Source organism: Nothoprocta perdicaria, unplaced genomic scaffold (genome assembly GCF_003342845.1).
Source record: "Nothoprocta perdicaria isolate Ctin4 unplaced genomic scaffold, notPer1 scaffold_131, whole genome shotgun sequence".
Taxonomy (NCBI): domain Eukaryota; kingdom Metazoa; phylum Chordata; class Aves; order Tinamiformes; family Tinamidae; genus Nothoprocta; species Nothoprocta perdicaria.
Window position 1 is genome coordinate 2,061,784 of NW_020454439.1, and position 22,349 is coordinate 2,084,132.

Here is a 22,349-nt window from a genome sequence, read left to right on the forward strand (position 1 = left end):
AACACTATCGAGGGAATCTGTGTATGTGGTGTCTTGACTGCACAAGAGACAGAGCAAAAGCACATCTGCTTAGGTGAGACAGAACTGAGCGCCAGCACTGAAACAACACAAGGGTAACCAGTAGGCTCTTTCAAGTCATCTTAAATGTTTCATGCTTTGTACATGCCTTGCCATATACAGAGCAGCCCCTTCAGTTCTAACGGGGAATATATCTCATTTAAAGAAATGTGAAAAAAAAATAGGAAGTTTAAACAACACACTGTCTTGTAAATATTCTGCCAAATGCAGCAGCAATTTCCATATAGAGAAGTAACTTTTCTATCCACTAGTTAGCTAAATATTTCTGAGTAGGCGGAGAGACAGTCACCCAAGATACATTTCAAGCCCTGATATTACTGCTTAGCACCAGAACCAGCAAGGAGACAGCACTTCACAAATTCAGCATGCTGCATCTGCAAATCTCCTTGCTGTGTTCTGCAGCTCTCACTGAAACTTGCCTAACTCAGCCACCTTTAAAAGGCGTAGACAAAAATAGGTAAGAAAAAGGAAATTATATTTAATGCAGGGACATAGCACATTTTCAAAACGCTTTTATTTTGCACCAAAAGTTACTATCTATGTTAGAACTATCCATGTTAGAAGATAGCAGCTGCGGTGTGCAACTTACTGTTCAACTGAAGGTTTGGCAGGAGAAGTCAACAGGCAGCTCCTCTGATTTTTATTTTTTTAATCAGTGAGACAACCAACATACAAATTAAAAGTCAAGCAACGATAAAGTTATAGCATCATGCCAGTGACAATGACACATTTGTTTCCACTATCTGTAGGGACGATCTTTGTCCTTAACCCTATAAGATGCACAGTTCCCTTCCATGATTAGCACATGCTACCCAGGAGCTGTCAAGAAACAACACTCTTCTCAAGGCTCAAAGTCTCAAGTGAGATCTAAAATGCCTCCTTTTCTCTCCCCAAAACTCAGACTCTTGCTTTTTCCATTTTTCCTTCTCTTGAGGCCATGTGCTCCAAAGAATAACATAAAAAGCCACTCCTGTTGCAGGAGAGAGGCCTCTGGCAAGATCTGATATAAAGACAAACTACATTGACAGGATTTCAAACACTTCTGAATGCGAGTGGAAGCTGCTCTGAAGACTGCTTCCATTCAACTTATGAGGGGTCTCTCAGCTTGCATCGCAGTGGCAGCAGAAGATTGCAATACGAGTTCTGGCAGTCTACAGTTCTTGCAATAAGAACTTTCCAGGAAAGTGAAAGCACAAAGCGAGTTTTACACACTGCCTGCATCCATTTTCCATGTCCTGGCCCACACCATAAACTTCTACTAGCAGTTCAGTTCTCATGTGACAGCTGGTACATGAAGCTCTCCAAAGACCAAACTCTCCAAAGTTTGCTCCATGCAAACTTTATGGAAGCTTTCAGTGTCCATATTTAAAATGTCCATGTTAGGTATTAAATATGGAGTTTACCTCAGTTGACTACAATAATGTATATATTCTGGTTGTAACATGGCTTCATAATAATTTCAGAAGTTTCAAACAGTTTCTTGAATAAATACCATGCCCTTGACAATCTAATTAAGCACATGAGACACAACTGGACATAAAAGTTTCTGCATTGATATCCTGCTACAGTATGAATAAGGCTTTTAATGAAAGTTGCACACAGCATGAGTCAATGACACCTAACAAAATTTCTGCATATATGTACTCTACTGTATGATTGAAAAGATACAGCAGCATCTACCATAGCAAAAAAAAAAAAAAAAGACTTCAAAATAAAAGAAAAACTTCGAAACTATCACCCAAATTTCTCTCTGACCAAGACAAAGATGCACGGGAAGAGAAGTGAAGTATTCATTCATCTCTGATTCAGGACTCTACTTACTAAGAGAAAACTACATGTACCAATGCACATCCTGAAAGGAATCACTTCTTTTGCATACACCATTAGAAACATGAACCCTGCATTTTTCTTTTAATTATTATTAAGAATAAAGTAAGATTGGAGTCCACAGGTGCATGAAGACGACTTCTAAGTATAAGGATATGTAATTCTGACTTTCTTAGTTGGGGGTTGCTATCCTTCTTTCAGAGCTATCCCAAACAGCACAATTAAGTTAACCAAATTTTGGCTCTGATGCTTTTTTGAATTAAATTAAACTCCCTTTGTTAATGTTCACAGTTTTCCTATAAAGCTGTAGCAGCTGATGCTGGAAATATTCTTTGAGCAGCCACATTGCTGGGAAAAATAAACAGACCTGTAAAATCGAATGCAGCCTTGGTCGTATTTAGCTCTGCTGCAGGAGACAGCATTGGTTATGAAACTGCAGTTTTGTAATCCTCGCCTTTCCCTAAGAGGGGACAGACTTCCTATCAGTGTTTCGATGAGAAACTTTCCTCTGCTTCTCAGTCCCCAAGATCCCTTTGCTCCCAAGATACTGGTCAATAGAAAGGGACTAGCAAATGTTTCAGATACTGCACTAATGAGCAAATAATAACCAATAACCAAAGAATACAACATACAACAGGACAAAAGGCACAGCTGACAAAGCATAGCTTGCCACTAAGCTTGCTTCAAAATGCCCAGCTGTGCATGAGCTACCACACGTACAGAAACAGGGCGAGGGAGAAAAGTATGACCTTGGCCTGGGCAATATGCAACCAGGACAAAGAGAAAAACCTCAGACATGCTCAGACTTTATATAAAGAAGCTAGCAACTTGCAATTAACAACAGAAAACTATCTGCAATTATTCTCAGACAATGCATCTCATTATTTTGCTTCACTTTTGTTACACTAGAAGCAGCTGTCAAAACTGATCATTCATATATGGATTAAAATAAAAGAATAATTTTTTTTCAGTTAAATTCATTTTGCTAGTTAAGGGACAGGAGAGTGAAGTGAATGGAGAAAGAATCTTTCCACAGGACTGTTTAGCTGCTCTCAATATTAAATACATTCCAGAAATTGAGAAATAATCACAACTTTACTGAAAATGCATGGGTAATAGCATGGTTGTAATTATAAAGCTGATCTTAGTTGTACTAAAGCTATTAACGCCACTCCAAGTAAACACACTATATTGCTAACAGAGATACATCTTCTCCGAAAGTCTCCTGCCTATGTAGGTAGTCTGGGGCAAGACCTCTTTGCACCCCAAGCAGATGGGAGGTGTAACATCTGCAGAAACCTGCAGCATGGAGCCACAGGCAGCATTGCAAAGCAAATCTAACACAAACACTGAAATAGATGATCATTTATTACAAAAGAGAGCTAGTGTCCTTGAGTTTAATTGGAGAAGACTGTATGCATCTTCCAAGTCCTTCTTCCTGCCTATTTTTTAAATGCTAAGCTCACCTTTATAATAGTGACATTACAGTTGCAGTTATCTACTACATTACTACCTAGGATAACTGATCAATACTTAACCATTGGTGTTTCTCCTGATTTACTGAAAAAAAAAAAAAAAAAAAAAAAAAAGTCTTCAAATTCTGCAAAATATCTGCCACTATTTTTTCTTGCTTCATCTTTTCCATAGTAATTGTCCTAAAAATACATTTATATGTGATATTAGTGTTAAATATGTCATACTTCCCATTCTAAGCACTTTCCACAAGATTTAAATTTTGGCTTCTGTTGGCTTTGGTAAAAGAATAATAATAGTTGTACCTGTGCTACTACAGCAGTAAGAATGGTGCAGGGTTGAAAACGAATATTTCATTTCTTTTGTAAATAACAGGGCACGTTAACTTAAGGAAATAAAGGCAGAAAGACAGACAATATTGACCACAATGTAAAAACTTTTTCATAGTGCAAAAATATTCTTCCTGCTGAAAAAAAATTGTCTTGGATTTATGGGCTCCTCTGAGTATAGAAAGGTTATAAAACTTTAATATTTCTCTTTAAACATACCCTGCTTGAGTTAGAAATATGAAACCCAGAGTTCATTTCATTGAGCCTGGATGAACTCTGGGGAAAGGAAAATGAATGCTCCCACTGTTTACCTTAATTAAAGTGTAATTTCACACAGTACAGAAACCAAAGAATGAGCTTTGAAAATGTCGATCAATAAACAGTTTGTGAAGATGTAATGAGAATGAACCATCGCAAACAGGAACAAAAATCAAGTTAAGTAAATGAAAAATAAATAAATAACATATAATAAATATAAAATATAACTTACAGTTCTGGTTACATGGCTTCTAAGGGCCTCAGAATTATTGGGCTGCAAAAAGAGGGGGAAAAACAAACAAAAATGACTTTGTTTTTACAAATAGCTTTCTAACTATACTGTAAGAAATTCTCGCATAACATATGCATTCAACAAAATAAATCATTCAGAAATACATATATACTCTATAGTATTAACAAACAAATCATCTTTCAAAGCAGACACATAAGAAGATTTTATTTCACACCATCATGTCCCGAGCAAAGATCTTGTAAACCAGCATTCAGTTACTGAGGGTGATTCATTCAAGGCTATGATACACATAGGGAGGTATGTGCTGGTTAACTGTGCAACTGCATTTATGCTTCTCTGATTCCGTGCTTCTTAATGAAAACAAAAAATAAGCAAATAAACAAATACCCAAGCTCTCCGCCACTTTCACAGATACAAGTAAAAGAGGACTGCCTGGGATCATTCCTCGAGCACTGATTGAAATCTCTGCTTGAGGTTTTGAGATGCACAAAGTTAGAGCTCTCTGGGTTCAAAAAGGTTTTTTTCTTTAATAACCCATCTATGAACATTTAACTTAAATCACTAGCAGTATAACTTTCCATTACTATCTACTTCTGTAATGATGATTACAATCAACATTAGATTAAGGTAATACAGAGGAGAAGTGAAGAAATAGGGTTAAGCAGCCTCAAAATGTTTTCTTAGAACTTCAGCAAGGGTAACATTTCAGGAGAGATTATGCACTCCAGATGAAGGATTTCACCATTTGAGATTATGATGGGACAACGACAGAATCATTTAATCTTGAAAGATCCTCATTTTTTGAGGAAATTAAATGAGGACTAAATAGCTGCCATAGGTTAGGAAAGACTGCATCAAATGTTAATGTTCTCTGTTCTGCAAAACTGCAAAAGGTCCACTGTGCCTAATAGTTAATGTTGAGCTTCCCTTCAGGAGACAAGGTCAAATTCTCGTGCAAAAAATGAACTATCTTTTACTCCAAAGACATTAAAGCTAAATAACAGCCAGGTATGCTGCTCTTGCAATAATAGCTTTATCATCACAAGACATCCTCCCCAAAGCCAGCTCCCAGCCATGCTTTATTAGGGTTAAGGAAAGGAAGTGCAAAAAAGTACCTTAGGCAAAGGAAATTGAAGCTTTTTCTTACCAGTTAAAGCATAAAAGTAGAAGGAAAAGTTGTAAAAATACATAAGGAAATCTTGTTTCTCCACAGATCTTCTACCACACAAATACTAAGCAACAGATGAAGAGTAATCAGCATTGAAACTTACTGAGGTGAAGAAGGCGCCCAAGGGGGAAAAGGAGGGAAAATGTCTGCAGAAACTCCTTTCTGACTCAGATCATCTTAAAATAGCGCAGCAGAGACAGAACCCCAGTATCTCTTGTTGAATCACCTTGCTAAGGACCGCTAGATCCTCCTGCACCCTCAGGCCTGGGGAGCTGCTCACAGTGTGGAGAGCGCTATCAAAGCCTCAGGCAACACGTACGCACACAGGAAGAACATAGTGTTTGCAGAAGCTCACAGTGCCAGCCCCTGCCCAAGGCAGATTACAAGTACCGTTGTGTGCCTGCGGGACCAGCAATTGCCACAAAATGGTGTCCCAGAGGCATCAGCACAGGAGCTATCAGAATATTTGGCTCCAAAGCCTGCCATGTGGAAGATGATTTGGCCTAGAGATAGAGCTTTGTAACTGTCAACTCTCAGGGACAGAGAGCTTGCACACAGCTTACAGGGGGGAGGCATCCCAAACAAGTCACAAGCCTCAAAGTGTCACATTGCCATCGATCCTTAATAATAGGCTTAGAGTGGTTTTACTTATTATTGGCAATGCATAGTTGGCATTAAAAAATTGGCATCAAAAAATTGACAAGGCATACAAGGCATACTTTTTTTTTTTTTTTTTTTTTTTAAATTACTGCTCAGGTAATCAATCAGCCAATATTAACAAATAAACAAAAAAAGGCCACCACCAGCACTGTTGTCATCACTGTAAGAATCCTCACGCCAGCAGCACAATGCTAAATCAGCAAAAAATCTCCCATTTAGACCTAAAGAAAATTGACTGGCTCCATATCTTATTTACAGTGCAACAGCAAAAATACCTTTCCTCCAGCACTGGCCAAACAGATCTTGCTTAGAATCTGAAATCAATGCATACACTCATCTTCCTCCTTTCCTAAACAAAGTCTGCCATTCCTAAGCTTACTGATTCAGCTGCATGTGGCAGAAAGCATGAGGACAACTAAGAAGGCTACCTGACACACCTCCTTCACTCAAGATATTTCTTCTCCCACTTGTCCCTTCTCACACTGGCCTCAGTTTCTATGTGGTACCTGTCAGAAGTTGCACAGGATGCAGTCATGCTACCAAGAAATAATTGGAAAGAACTGGACAGCTCATCAGCAATCTGATCTCTCCTGTGCTGACATGATAAGTACAGATGTGCTGGTCAGACTGACAAAAATTATTAATTCCACCATAAATTGTTGTGAGATTTCAAAGTTCTTTTTAAGCAAATGAAAGGTGATACATAAAAACAAACAGCTCTGTCACAGTAACTTTTAGGAATACTGCTTCACAGTCTCCCTAAGAAACTGTAAGCTCTGTAAGCAAGCAGAAATAAATATGCACATAGAGGAAAAAAGAAAAATGTGATTTTTGGATTAACTTGGGACACTGAGTGAGAGCAGAATAGTAACTTCATACGTTCTTTAGGTCAAGTGCTTGGGAAAGTGCACCATCTGTTTTGCTTTAAGCGACACAAAGCCAACAGACATGCTGAATCTGTCCTACCAGACACTAAGCAGATTATTTGCAGAATTTCATAAAAAATAAAGTTTGAAAGCAGGTTTACCTAATGTCTGTCAGCTCAAAAGGATATCTTTTTGCTGTATCGCTCATCTTAGCACTGGATTAGTGAAGCAGGAAAGGTTTCTAGGCTAACTAATGAGTGTGGAAGAGGAAGCAAGGGCATCTTCTTGTTTATTTTTATTGGCCTAAAACAGCTCTTTACCTTGTAAAGCTACTGGTAGGATGCCTTATATTCTCTCACTCTGCTAGAAATGACAGCACTCTCCATCTTCCTTCAAACAAGGAATGCAGAGCTAGAGTTAATTATCTCAACTAGCACAATGAGACTCTTCCTCTTCCTGCCTTAATAGGAAGAGGTTGGAATGAACTGCGGAAAGAGAAACATTTTGGATAAAAAACCATGATATAAAATATGTGTGAACACACACAGAAACACAGACTGCCCAACAAGTCTCTTTCTCCTTCAAAACTCATTCTTCTAAGGATCTGCACTCAAATTCACATATTCTCAGATACACTACAAAAAACTGCTACTCCTGCAGCATATTTGTCAAATCTATTATTAAAATTACAAATAGACACTTCTTCAACATCTAACTACTGTAGTAAATTCAGGGTGGGGAAGAACCAGGGAGATCAAATCCCTGATTTAATGAGAATCAAGTGGTGCTATAAAAGTATATTCTTATATCAAGACTAAACATTATCAGTTGTATTAACTGGAATTAGGATGAATTGGATACTTCTCTATTTTTGAAATGTTTTAGTGAAAGCTTGCCCCTTTTTTTTTTCTCTCTTGAAAAAAGACCATTACTTGCTATGCTGACATGGGTGACCACTTTAAATGAAGCCAGACTGGTATATGGGACTATGGGACATCCAGGTGAGAAAAGAAAAGAAGAAAAAAAAACAAACCAAAATTCCTTACAGCAAAAGCCAAAATTTCTGACCTTAAGAACTCTGAAAGTTTGCCATCATTAAGAACTCTGAAAGATATCCATAATTCCTCCTTATTTCCTACATCTTTCAACTCTGCTATTCTGCATCTCCTTAAACAAGAATCTTTGTTCTATTCACCTCATGTCCTTTGTTTCCATTTCCTCAGGTCTTTCTCACTCCTCCATCCACGTTTGGGAGATAGTACAGTAGGCAGCCTTCCAAGGGAAGCATCACTGCAAGTTAAGAGTATCCCATCACATCCCATTTTCCTAATATTATCTACAGAAGGAAGACAAATGCAACAAATCTCCATGGGGAAACTGAGGTCTAAGTTACTGTATGATGTAAATCAAGAAATCAAGCAGAATGTGAAATATTCAACCATTTTACTTTGATCCAATATGAAGCACTAAACACTTCAGCAATAATGTTTTAGCCAATGTGCATTACCTGTGAATCTCACCAATCACAGCTTTGCAAGAATACCAAGTGCAGTAAATGCAATCTTCTCCCTCTCACCTTTCCATAAAGACCGTTCATAGGAATTTGGATTCATGAGATTAAAAACAAGAAAAGCTTTGCTGTGGAATGAGTAAAATTATTTAAAAACCAGAGATTTCTTTCCATTTCCATCCTGCCTCCTCTTTCTACCAAAAAAAAAAAAAGCTATCACAGATTCTTGACAATTGCACTGTAAAAAAGCCATGCTCAAAGGAAAATAAAGAAAAAGGCTTCAAAACAAAAGATAAAAACACACTGCTATAATTAAAACACATATACACTTTACGTTCCTTTCAATAACTAAGAACAAGGAATACCCATCAGCACTTAAATGAATTGGACTGGAGATGTTCTACCTTTGTTCATTTGAAAAACTTTACTGCACACATCTTGCTACTTATATATCACTAAATTATTGAGCCAAGGTGGAAAAAAACACCTGAAGTAAATTAAAAGAGTATATGATTCCTCCTATGATAATAATCTAGAAGAGCTAAATTAAAATGGGATTTTTTAGTCTGAAGTTTATTACTTAAATACATAAGCAAGCACGACCCACCGATATATGACAGTCATATAAGCATTATTTAAACTATGGCAGTTAGAATATAGATTTACTTCATAGTGTTGTCCAAAGAGAAGGAGCTGCATGGATATCTATGTTTACTGAAATTAATCCTGACTATAGGAAAAGTTGACTTTGAAATTACCCTTACAGTATTAATCTTCTCCACTTGAAGGATAGGTAGCAGCCCTCAGTGGCATTGAAATCCTTAGTGATAGAGTAACTGATTTTTTTTTTAAAGGTTTGGCTGCTAGACTTCTTAGAGATAGGATTGCTGACCTTCTTTCCTTCTACACGTTCTGTTCTCAAGAAAGCATTTTTAAAGACACTCAAGAGTACACTCACAAGGGACATGAAATCTGGAGTTCTGAAGACTGCTTTTATTCAAAGAAAGTTTGACTAATTTCATTTTGCATTAGATCACAACTTTAGAGACACTGTATTTCAAATTTTATTACATCTTGTAACTATGTGATATTCCTAAAACAGTCTGAGCACTGTCACTTGGCAAAGATGGTAAAAGGCTCTTGAATAAAGTACATACTGCATAGCCAATCCTAGGAGTTCTGTTTAAAATCACATTGATTTTTTGTTTTAAAACATAGTTCTTAATTTCTGCTCTGCAGTCCTGTGGGATCCATGGCTTTATTCTGAGAAGCACTTGAAACATAGGAAAAAAAATAATTTCCTTACAAGTGCATTATACAGAGGTCCGTATCAGTTCCCTTGTAGGGACCCATAAATCCCCCAAAAGTTGAAAAGTAATTATATTAAGTGTTTTCAGATCAGGCAGCAGCTCATGTCCTTTGAAGCTATGACTTCAGTCTCCAGTCCTGCAGATCTACAGCACTACAGGAACATGGCAGTGTACCAACAAATCAAGAAATCACAAAAAATAAAAAGACTATTGATTAGGTTGAGGAAAGAAAAAGGAAGAAAAAGTACAGCAAAATTGAATAGCAAGGAAAAAAAAGTTTAAAAAGAACCTCAAAGCACCTTTGTTTTCTTCTCAGTCAGGAAAGCTGTATGAATCAAAAGTGGAGAAAATAATTTTCACAGGATTCTCCAAAGTCCATAGATCTCTCTCTCCATGGAGGCACAGGCGCTACAGATGGTGACAAAGCAGGAACTGCACAGGCAAACACAAAACTCCCCTGGATATCACGCCCTCTGCAAACAAGTCAGCTAACAGTACCATGTTCTTCATTTCCTTTTCCAACACATGCCACCTCTGCCAAAAGACAGGCAACAATAACCCTGGGCAGGCTGAGGAAAGGACCCAGAGAAGACAGAAGCAATGCAAGGGTTAGGCAGAATCACATGCCTTTTGCCTCTTCTAGTTCACACTTGATTTGTGTATGTCAAGCTTGATTCTGCGCAACTTGATTCTGAGAATTCAGGTGATGGATCCCTGTGGCTAAAGCTTTGGAAGTAGCAGTGCGGAAAAATTTAGTCCCAGTAAATAACACGGTTGTATATTTTCCTGGCTCTGCACACCTGGGACTTTCATTCTCTTTCTTTAAAGAAGAAGGGGTAAAAAAAAAATGCTGTAACCATAACTACATGAATTTTACTACAAAGGAAACCCACTTTATACAATTTGCCAGTGAAGTTTTTACTGATTTAAGATGGAAATCAGTATCACAGCTGGCAGAGAGAGACTTGCATGTGTCAGCTACCAGTTTGGGTTAGTCACTGCCATGATACTGCAGGGTATTCAAAGGTCATGCCTGATTAACCCAAGATAATAACCTTATGTACCCCTAGGACTCGCATCCCTCTTAAAATGAAACCGGAGAAGGCAATCCCTTATCCACATGCTTAGGCCTTCCCAACATCCTCAACAGTAAATGCAGCTTCACATTTTTCAAGAAATCTCTTGTAGGCTCACATTAAAAACAGATGGATTGCACTCTATGAGAACAATGGACTGCACTAGAAAAGTAAATGAATGCAATGAGGATAAAAATACATGTCATCCCATCTACAGATCTTTCTCATTCAAAGCATCTAAGGAGTAAGGAGGACTGCATTCACCAGTCACCATGGAATGCTAGAACCAAAAGGGCTTTTCCTACAAATGAAAGAATTTCTTCCAACATTACTGCAGTCCTGAATTTTCTTAAGGTCTTCTGTCTTCCTCCTCTCTTTCCTCTCTCTCCCCTTATGTTTCAGGCTTGGTGGGTTTTGGTGGTGGTTTTTTTTTTTTTTTTTTTTTGGCCATATCATAATGTTTTCACTAAAAGTCACTTGTAGCTGCTTCTGAGAAATTTCCAGGACTAATATCCCTGGGTCAAGCACACAAAAGTATTCAATCTAAACTCCCCTACATATCAAGTAAAATCAGATACCTGATAAGAAGGAAGGCACTTAACTGCCTTGTGACCATTACTTGCTTCTTTCTCATTTTTTTTCAACGCATTCTTTCCCTGCCTCATCCTTTAAACAACAAAACAAACCCAAAAACTTTTGTCCCTAATTATTTTAACTCTTTTTCCCTCCTCTTTTGACATGGGCTAGAGTAAAGCCCAGGTCATTGTTCAAAAATCTAATTTTGGTATGCCTGGAGAGGCCTGAATGTGTCTACTCCTCATAAGTAGCAAGAAGCTTGTACAGTTGAGAAAAAACAGAGTAAAGCAAAGTAAAAAAATAAAGAAATATTACTCCCTCAGTTTTCTATCAAAATGATTAAGGCTTCCACCTCATGCTCTGCAAAATAGTTACATGAAGTACAGGAAAAAGTGATGTTTTAATAAAACATAAATAGCTGGGTCTCATCTTCTAGCCCTACCAGAGCTAATTGTGAAATATGATGTTTAAACGGCAGCACCACAGGTATGTAGACTTCTCTACATAGACTTACACAGACACAGACTAGCCATGAGGAAAAAAAAAAAAAAGGTTACAGAAGTTAAATTAGAAATTTCTCTGGTAAAAATTATTAGCTAATTGTGCCTTAAAACTGACAAGCTATGAGTTGACAGACACCATTTAACTGACGGCATCATTTTAAGACAAGAGCACATGTATGTCACAAGGTTCAAGCCTTCAAGCCAAATTTTGCTAATATAAGACATGCAGCAGGATATATGGGGGACTTCTATGGAGTAAGCTCTCATTTTCTATATTCTTTTTAAGCTTTTATATTCTTTTTAAAGGTACAGTGTCACAAAAGATTGAAAAGAAAAAAGAAAGAAAAATGGGAAAAACTTACTATTTTCTTCATTCATCTTAAATTATCCTAGAAGACTTCCCCAAATCTGAAAGCTACCTCAAAATAACATCCTTCCTTTGGCTCTACTTTTGTTTCTATCTTTTTAACGTAATAACGGAATGGAATACGTTTGGAGATGCAAAGTTTGGAGGACTAAGCCTTCCTTCTTGCAGCATTAGGGAAGAAGTTTTATTTAAGAAAACGTGTCCATGTAAATAACTGCATTTTAATTTAAAACATAGATTTTTGTTTTAAATTACATCAACTGAGTAACAATCTCAAAATAAGATGAAACAATTCAAGAAAACTGCTTTTTAAACAAACTTGTTATCTTTGATTTTTCTCAAATTTCTAAGAAAACTGTTACATAGGCTAACTCAACTCTTACGTATAAAAGTTGTGATCGGGGTCATGGTATTTTTATTATCCTTAAGTCATGATATATGCCTCTGTAGTCTGTTGCATAAATAACCCACTTCCTCTTGATGAAACAAAATGAGACACACCAGAATACATCTTATTTTACTAAACATTTGACTTTAATTAGTAGAGTTGGACTAAAATTTTTCCCTTTCTCCAATCAGAGGAATGCACATGACAACACAGAGCAAGTAATATCAGAACACTTAGCAGCAGCTGGTTTATATTTTAGCACCTGAAACTCCAAACAGCTGCAGTGGTTGATATATGAGTGTCCTGATGTCATTGCAAAGCTTCAAGATGCATGGCTTATGACAAATGGGAAGAGAGGGCCTCTCTGGAAACAGACATGCAGGCTGAAAAAAATCAATAAAATCCACATTTTAAAGAAAAGAGATGGTGAAAAAGAAGCATATCTGTACATTTCATCAGGCTTCAACCACCTTCCACATCATCATGCCACAGAGTTTAACTACAGTTCTTGCTATAAACCACTATGAGAGCGGTACAGGCAACCATTACATTACCTAAATATACACACCAGTAATTTATACCACACATGCATCATTTACTTATGTGAGAACTAAAAGCTACCTCGCTTGGAATGAATGGGGATAATCTACCCTTGCATAGCAAACTGCAATGCAGCACAATGATTTGAGTCAAGTACACCCTATTAGCTGAAGAACTCAACCACTTGTCCTTCATGTTCTCAGTATTTTCCACACAAAACTGTCAAAAAAAAATTGTTTGTGGCTAATATGGTCACAGATTAATCTAGTTTCAGATAACAGAACTCTTCATTAATCAGGTAAAATTTATTTGCACACAAGACAGATCCCAACCTAAAAAACACCAAATGTCACCACATCATTGCATGCCAGAAGCAAAACTCACTCTTCGATGTCTCTCTCTGGATCACTGCACATTATATAAGAAAAGTATTTTGTAATAAACATTTCCCTGCAAGAAAACTCTTCTGAATTGTAATCTTCTTTCTGCCTAAAAGTAGTAAATACTTTATTCAAGGACTAAACTTTGGGCCCTCTCTGTATTGGACAAAGTGAGCAGATTAGGCCAGCGTCACATGGCCGTCCGCACTGCTTAACCACTGGCATGAGCACAGAGCAACATGGTCTGGATGAAGCAGTTCACAGCCATCTTCTTTGCTTTCAGAGGACATGGGAATCTAGCAGGGCAATACCAACTTACAAGCTGGTGATAATATGCCTGAAAGGAAAACAAAAGTAAAAACACCTGTGGCAGGCAGAGGCCTCGCTGAAATGTCCATGAGCAGAGTCCAGTACAAAAGAGAAAAAAACAGTAATTAAATAAATCCAAACACTGCAGCATGTCTTTCAGTCTCTGCTAACAACAGAAGCCATCTTCAACATCTAAACTGCTTCCAAACCCCATAAAAATATCCTGCAAAAATCCTGGATCCCTATACAACTTCAAGTGTATGATTTAATGCAAGCCCCATGAATGCCTATAAGTGAAAAAAAATATAAATTAAAAGGTCTTCTACCTCTACCTCTACTTCTACCTCACTTCCAAAAAATAATAAATAAATAAATAAAACACTCAAGGACAAAGCACACTTGAAAGCCAGAAAATTCAGGGACATCCTCCATGCCCAGCGACACAGCAGTAGATTTCTGAATCTCAGAGCCACACACTATTGAAGACTGTGGAAAGGTAACACTTTCAACCTTCAGTTACATTATCAGCTTGCTCAGTGATTTTGGAAAGGGCCAGGGTGTAGAAGATGGCAGGGAAGAGAGAGCCTGTTACTGCTAAGCCTGGCAGCATCTGACAGCACTCCAGGTTCTCCCAGGACGACAGCAGGTACAGAGCAGTCCATTGGCGCCAAGATGCTGAACGTCCCAAAGAGTCCTCAATCACGACAACAATTTTTCCATGTTAGAATCAATATGCAATTTATGTGCATAGGTACCTACTACTGTGAGCTGTGGACAACATCAGGGACGGCTCTTCTATTTATAATTTTAGCAGTAACATCACACAGAATCCCCAGACTCTGACGTGAGCTAATTCTTAAAATTACTGTTCCAAAATTAGGGGAGAGCTGCCATGAGTTCCTGTTCACATTCGTCATAATACTATGCACAGGTGATTTAATTATTCACTGTTTCTTTTGAAGGATTACAAAATGATTACAAAATTTATTTTGAATGATTACAAAAACTTAACCCAACACTTCCACATCACCTTGTACATCTGTAACTCATACCAAGAAAGTATCACTTCCAGCCGTGGCTAAGGAAATCAAGACAGAGAAGCATGCAAAATGATTTGCCCAATTCACACAGCAATTCCTAATTCCTCCCCTGCTGCATCACATATGTACGCACACCAGAGTTCTGACATTTGGACATCAGCTGCCCTATTATTTCTAATACTGATACTAGCAGGAGGTAGTGCTGGTTCGGTAAATAACCTCATACAGTTATGAGTATCAGTCATGTCACCTTTAGAGTTAAAAGAACTAAAAATTCATCACTCAAGCTTGAAAAAGTTTATAAACTTTTTTTATGCCTAGCCTGAATAAGCATGGGTAAGTCTCTCCACCTCTACCATGAACAGAGAGGGAGGGAGGGAGGGAGAGAGGGAGTGAAGGAGGGGAGGGAGGGAGGACAGATGGTGGGATAGAGGGAAGGAAAAGAAGAAAACCTGTTCCGTCCTTGTATTGTCAAACTAATTTGAGACATCTACACATTGTAACAATGAATGCCATTCATGCTAAAAGAAAAGTCGATAAGGTGAGTATAGTCAACTGCAATTCTCTATCATAACCATCCAGCTCAGTTTAAGAAGAGGCCTGAAAGGCACAGTTCAACATTTTATGCTGCAAAGTCTTAACTCTGCAAAACACTCAAAAAACAAAACAAAACAAAACGAAAAAAACAGACTGCTCCATAGGACAAACTACATGAACAAGCTACAGGATTAGACCTTTATTTTCCAAGGATTCACAGAGGAAATGGAAAGACAATTAAATAACAAGAAATTACAGGAAGAGTAACCTAACCAATCATTTAATAAAACCTCACTGATACTGATAGCACCAACAACACTTACCAGTTCATAACTGCCTGGAGGAAAGCAGGCTGTCACCACCTGGAACAAAAAAAAAAAAATAAAGGTAAGAAAATGAGATACTCCTTTTTGAAATGATCCAACCTCACTGAACAAGCTCCCTAAAATCCTATCAAAACCTCACAGAATCAAAGCAGTACCTGTGCAAACAGGTGCAGAATCTGAATGCCCAGTGCTGTTCTCAGTTGCCTGAATGTTTACATAGGACATGTCCTGCTCACGTGTTCAGTCACTGAAACGAGTTCAAGAGTAATTCCTTCTCTCTGGTTACATTAGCAGGGAGCATGAGAGGCATTCTCCCACCCAACACCCTTGTCAACATTCTTCAAGAGCACCTCAGTTTTTTTTAATAAATATGCTGTTCTTTAAGAAGTCTAAAGTTTTGGCACATCCCACTAGCTCATGTTCATTCCCTAGCCTCCACATGACCTCCACATCCACTGTCCTCAGATTATAATCCTTTTTAGCTTTTCATTATCAACTTGATTTGATTGGTATGGGGTATACGTCAAGCAGGGCATGCTGTGGTGGCAAGCAGAACTGATATGATGAATTTGCATAATTTCAGAGGTGTGGAGCCAAACCTCAAGGACACATAATCGGAAGCAACCACCTCCGGTAGAAGTTGAAGATTTCACGATGATGTGTTCTATACAGATCTCTCTCAAAAACTAAAAACACTAAGTGTGTATATTCAGCAATTAAAACACGCAGAAAGACAGGAAAATCATGACCAACCATGATTACATGATGATATCAGCAACAGCATGTTACTTTCTTCTACAGTTTTACACTGTTGGCACCCTCAAACTTCAAACAAAAAATCAAATGACTGTGGTTCACCAAGTTACTAGCTCGACTGAGTTTCAGTAACAGTCAGCACGCATGCTCACTCTCACAAGCACCTTGAGGTTAACCTCAATGACCACGGTTTGATTTAACACGTTTAAGTCCACAATTCCGTCTTTCCAGGACAGACTCACCTCTCAGCCAAGAAAGAAGAGCCAGTAACTCTCTGACAACATCTGAGCAACAGAGGAAATGTTTTCTTTATAAAATTGTAGGTAAGCTACCCTATCAACTTTTAAGGCATTATATAGAGTGAGCTACTGAGCAGAATGTGTAAATTATAATCCTTAGTGTAAAGAAAAGGTAGCTACAGTCCATGCAACACAACAAGCTGTGAGAACAAAGAAACATCTGGTAGCACAGCTGGAAACAGGAAGATCTGGCTACACACAACAACATGCTCAGGTCTTGTTTCTGTAAACAGCTTTTAGCCACTATCATGGGAGACCTGGCATTTGTCTCAGTAGCTGCTTCTCTGGTTCTCAATTTCTTTCCAATCACAAGGCACATTTAAGAAAAAGAAATACACACACAAAAAAATAACATCTCCATGTTCATTCCCCAGCCTTTCCATGCTCTCTACACTAGCCCTACTGAAAGTAACAAAGACATGAGTCCTTGAGATTTGTTTGCTGCACCCACTACTTCTTTCAGGACTTGTGAGTCCGGGGTCCCAATGAGCTGCATGTCCGTAGCCTATTTCATGGCAGCTGCTGGTGACTCACTAATTCATCCAGCATGTGGAAGATGTTAACTAAACTGTCATGATCAAGATTCCTGTTGCTGAAAGCAAAAACAACATCTGTCTCTCTGACCTCCTGCCTGAAACAGCATGTGAAACATCGCACAACACCTCTGGCTGCGACAGCCTGTTCTCCTTTTGAGTTGCAGGGGCAAAGCATCCAGAGGAACAGCAGAGTGAACCAAAGCAGCATCTCGTGCCACAGCAAATGTCTGGAGAGGTCCCATGGCTGCTCCTGGTATGGATAGTCACTCCCTGTGTGTCCTGACCACTTGACTCGTGCCTCCTGCTACTGACTTGGAGATACAAAATCAATGCAAGACATGCAGGATCAGTGGGGGTGCAGAGACTTTTCCTTCTACCTCCACAAACACCAGTAATGTGTCTCTTCCTGTAGGAAGCAGTCTGGATGTTTAAGCATTTCAAACCTCACAAGGAATTTCAGCAAATTCTTCTACTGTTAATCCAAACACAAGTTGAAAGTATAGTACTGTTCCTATGTGTTCACAGGTAGCAGACAATCACAGCCAGAGTCATAAGGATGCCACTGTTTCCTGACTTGCTCAAATCAGCAGTTTAGGAAAATTCTGAGGAGCCACTGATCACGTGTCCCCTCACTCATGCTTCATGACATGTCTGTCAGTGAAAAATGTCCAGTTTCCTTTGCTGCTTTTCTGAGGGGAAAAAGATGTAACAATATGTTATTATTAAAAATAAAAACATTAGTAAAGCTGCAAGTATTTCTAAAGGAACTAGAAGGGATGCAGGGTAAGGCGGAAACAGCCTTATCTATTTTAAAAAATTATTATACTCTACCTACATGTGGATGGTGCCTCTCCCATTTTACTTTTTTTTCTCTGTTTTTTTTTTTTAAACACAGAACACTTCTGAAGAACTTCTGTAGTACTAAAACTATGCTTTAAAAAGCAGGAATTAAATAGTGCCTAATGGGTACAGCAGCATCCACTCAAAAACTGGCCAAATCCTTGCTCCGCCAGCAACCCACTGGGTGCGATTTTGAATACCTCACATCATGCATCAGCCCTCAGCAGCAAAACATAAGCTCACTTTCAGAGCTGCCTTTGAGTCTTCTAAAACCTCTTCCCACAGAGAAAATGAGACAGGGTAGGAGTCTGGGGGAACAAAAGTAGGAGTGCATGGGGAACAAAAATGCCAAAAATGCATAAACATGACAATAAATTTAAATGTATGTATCAATTTATTTAAAACAAGGATCTAAGAAAGGTTGAAGTAAAGATATATCAAATTTTAATATCCTAAATTACATTAATATATCAAAACCATCATTTATAATAGATGTCTTTCAGGTTACCTCTTCATACCTATCTATTCATGAAAGTAAGTTGTGCTGCCCATGAGAAGTTGTGTATGCTCCCAATGATTTACACCTCTGCTTTCTGCAAAATATAGAGCAGGAAAGCAAAATTGCATTTCAATTTAATATCAATGAACAGATGGAAAGTAGAATATACTTCATTCATTGGTTTAAAAGTTACAAACATGGAACTGGACAAAAAAAAAAAAAAAAAAAAAAGAAAAAGGCCTTCTCTGATTCCCACAAAATTTACAACTAAAAGGACAAATGTGAAAAAGGACATTTGCAATCAACAATTTTGTCAGCTTTTAACACTATCTTGATTCCTGTAAGAAATACGCTGGATATGCATTAGCACAGTATTTCATAGTTCAGCACTAACAAGGTGCATTTAGCTGCTACACTTCTGCACATTCTCCTGCAAACAGGCAAAACCAGAATAAGGAAAACTCTTCTCCAGCTTTCATAAGCAGCCTACAGGCATATGCATACAAATAGACACTTTATTCTACCCACAAAATAACCAAGCAAATATCTGAAAACAGAACTACCTGTTTTTCCTTACACAGGTAATATAACCACACTTTCCTGATGCAAAAATTCCTGAATCAAGTCTTTGTTTGAAAAAGTCTTAAAATAATTAACAAAGGCTTCTGACTCTAACGAATTTGTGGTAATTTTCCTTCATAAGGTTGTACTGTCAGTGGCATACGTTAATGAGTAACGAACAAATATGTGATAAATATGTTTACTCAAACAAGAAAAAATGTCAACAAATGGCACACTACGTAATGGCACTAAGGAAATAAAACACATCCTCACAGGCTTTAACAGAGACACAACATTGCCCCCCACTGCTGTAAAATAGGTCATTTGCTGGAATACCCAGCATTTACATTTTAGAACCGGTTTTCCATAGGATATATTTTTCATTTTCCTTATTTTTCATTTTCCTTTTTCTAGAAATAGATAGGTTTTCAGAGCAAGACACATCTTCAAGGAATGAACCAAGCACTACCAGACCCTTGGTTTGAAGTTTCTCAAATATTACCATGCTACTTTTGCAAAAACTATGCAACACTTGCCCATTCAACTACAATATATCAGTTGTTTCCAAGCTTCAGTTTTATTAAGCAAGAAATGCAGACACATCTGCCACAGACATGTGCCTCTTCTATAATAGGCTTTATGTAAACAAAAGATTTCAGACAAAGGAATCCTCTTCAGCTATATATATAATCATCTATGAATCTGTCCATTCTGTACCACACAACTCATCGATCTACAAAATGGATAAAAGAACAGCAAAATAAAGTCACTGTCATCTTCCATATTGCCCACATCACTGTAAATCTCAGAGATGCAATTTGTAATATGGCAAACTTAAAAATGCAATACTATCTTCTAAAAAGGGACACCATTGGGGTACTAGGTGATTAGAGAAGAGAGAAGTGCAATAGTCATATTAAACTTTTTTTTTTTTTTTTTTTTTTTTTCTCCAAACAGAATCTCTCTGGCTACATATTATTACATAAACTAAAAATTATCAGGTTTTCCCAAAAGGCAGAATAAATGCTGAGGGCATCGAGGGCAGCTATACACCATTTCCATTTGCAATAAGGAACTGCAAAAAAAATATCTTTGACCTATGAAAACAAGCTTCTTATCCTACTAGTGTAAAGCAGCTTGAAGCAAAATTTGGAAAGAAAAAAAAAAAAAACAGTGCAAATTGCACAGAAAGCTAAATATAAAAAAATTGTTAATGATCTTCATGCATGACTATCAAAAAATGCAAATATTTATTCATTTTAATCCTGTCAACAGTCATCAGAAGCCCAGTAGCATCAGAAAAGTTTCCTAACACATAACATTTTTTCTTGCTTAATTCTGTGATAAAGTTGCTATGGGGAAAGAATGAACAAACAGCCAGGAGCACTGTGAATTCAAATCCAAATTCTAAACAGGATACTTTATTAATTTCTCAGCTGCACTATTTGTGATTTGCTAAAATAAGGCTAGTGCTACACTTACTTATTGTAACACGGTGTCAACAGCTGAAGGTTGATACACTGTCCATGAGTTTCACAGGGACAACACACAAGTAACTGAGTGCTGTCACATGTCAACCAATGTTCCTGCTGTTCTGACCTATGCACTACTTCTTTTACCCTTAGTATTACAAAACAGAGTTCAAAGTTAGCATCTGAAAATTAAAGTTACATACCCTCATAAGGTATTTCAAAATTTACCCTACTTATATACATACAAATCCCTGTTCACCAATACACCTATACTAAGTGAACATTGCTTCATATGAAATTGCCAAAGCTGAAGGAAAAGAAATTTCTCACAAGTAACTGGGAATGTAGTTACCACAGGATACAGAAATGCATTGTTCACATGTCTTTGCCACCTCAAAGCTGGTGGCATTTGGTGGTTTTCTTCCACACTTGGGCATTTGACCTGGCAAAGTCACAGCTTTGGCTTACTTCAAGAAAGTCTGCCTCTGATTCCCCAAGGAATAGACCTAGGGCTAGGGTTTTGGTACATAAGTTATTTGAAAAGGGACAAGACGGAAGAACCTCCTTAGAGTTCCCATGAACCAGAAGATCTCTAGAAACAAAACCAGATGAGTTTTCCTGATATTTGGAAAAAGATAATCAGATACGAAGCCTTTTTCTGTATCAGATTTATGGACTAGCTCCAATAGGGTTCAAAGCAAATGACAAGAAACTCAGTCACAGCCTGGCTGCTGAGACCAAGGGTTAAACCAGCTGCCAATTTGAGCTGAGATCCTAAAACAAGATTTTTTTCCACTGGACTTTGCCCTGGCTCTCAGCACTGTTTAGTTTGCCAGTTCAGACTGCAAAGTGTTATCTAGCTTGTTTACCCCAGGCTTGTAAAGCAGGTTGAAATATCTTGCAAGTGATAACAAGAGCAGTGCAGAACCACAGTGTCTTTGCTCAGAATATTTCATTTTTGTTGCTTCTCCACAGAGTTAGAAAACAAAACAGTTATTTATTTTTTTTTTTTAAATTAGTGGCATGCATCTCTGCAAGACTTTACTTCTGCTTCCTTTGTATCGGCTCTGACTTCAACGATCTTAATTAGGTACACATTCCTCAGGGAGCTATGTTATCCCATCAGGATTAAGGGTCTATTTATTTTGGTATAATCCCCATGAGAAAACATGCTTCATTTGCGAAGTCAAATCTCGCAACATTACAAGAAAAGGCTCTGGCAAGTAGAAAGGATACAGCTCCATGGTGCTTTCCTCTTCTAAAGGAATAAACTATTAATGCAGACTGGATTTTCTTGAGCGAAAATAAGCCCCTGTGCCAGACTTGCTGCACTTCAGGATGATGGTCTTTAATGCGTATTTTGGGGCAATTTCTCAGGCTTTCAAAGCTGCTCTCAACTCCTGCAGAGCGCTGACAGAGCTGCAGGCATTAACATGGTGATTCCCATGGGCACAGAGGGCACCACCCAGGAAACAGTACCAATGGCATGAGGAGCAGGAGGAGGAAGAAGAGAAGGAAGAGGGAAGAATGAGCTCCAGGGAGCTGGGACAGGGTACCTTAAGGAGAATATTCAAGCTAACATGAAAGCAATATTAATATACAACAACCTTAG

The 22,349-nt window shown here is 38.0% G+C and overlaps 1 protein-coding gene across 2 annotated transcripts in view; it reads right to left on the bottom strand.

Moving 5' to 3' along the window:
• Positions 1 to 22,349, bottom strand: part of TNS3 (tensin 3) — a 265,746-nt gene that overhangs the window by 111,861 nt on the left and 131,536 nt on the right. For both annotated transcript variants that reach the window (XM_026033704.1, XM_026033705.1), the window contains 2 exons: positions 15,772 to 15,810; positions 4,198 to 4,239 (listed from right to left, as the gene is read on the bottom strand). In XM_026033704.1, coding sequence (XP_025889489.1) covers positions 4,198 to 4,239; positions 15,772 to 15,810 — 81 coding nt within the window. The remainder of the gene's footprint in view (positions 1 to 4,197; positions 4,240 to 15,771; positions 15,811 to 22,349) is intronic.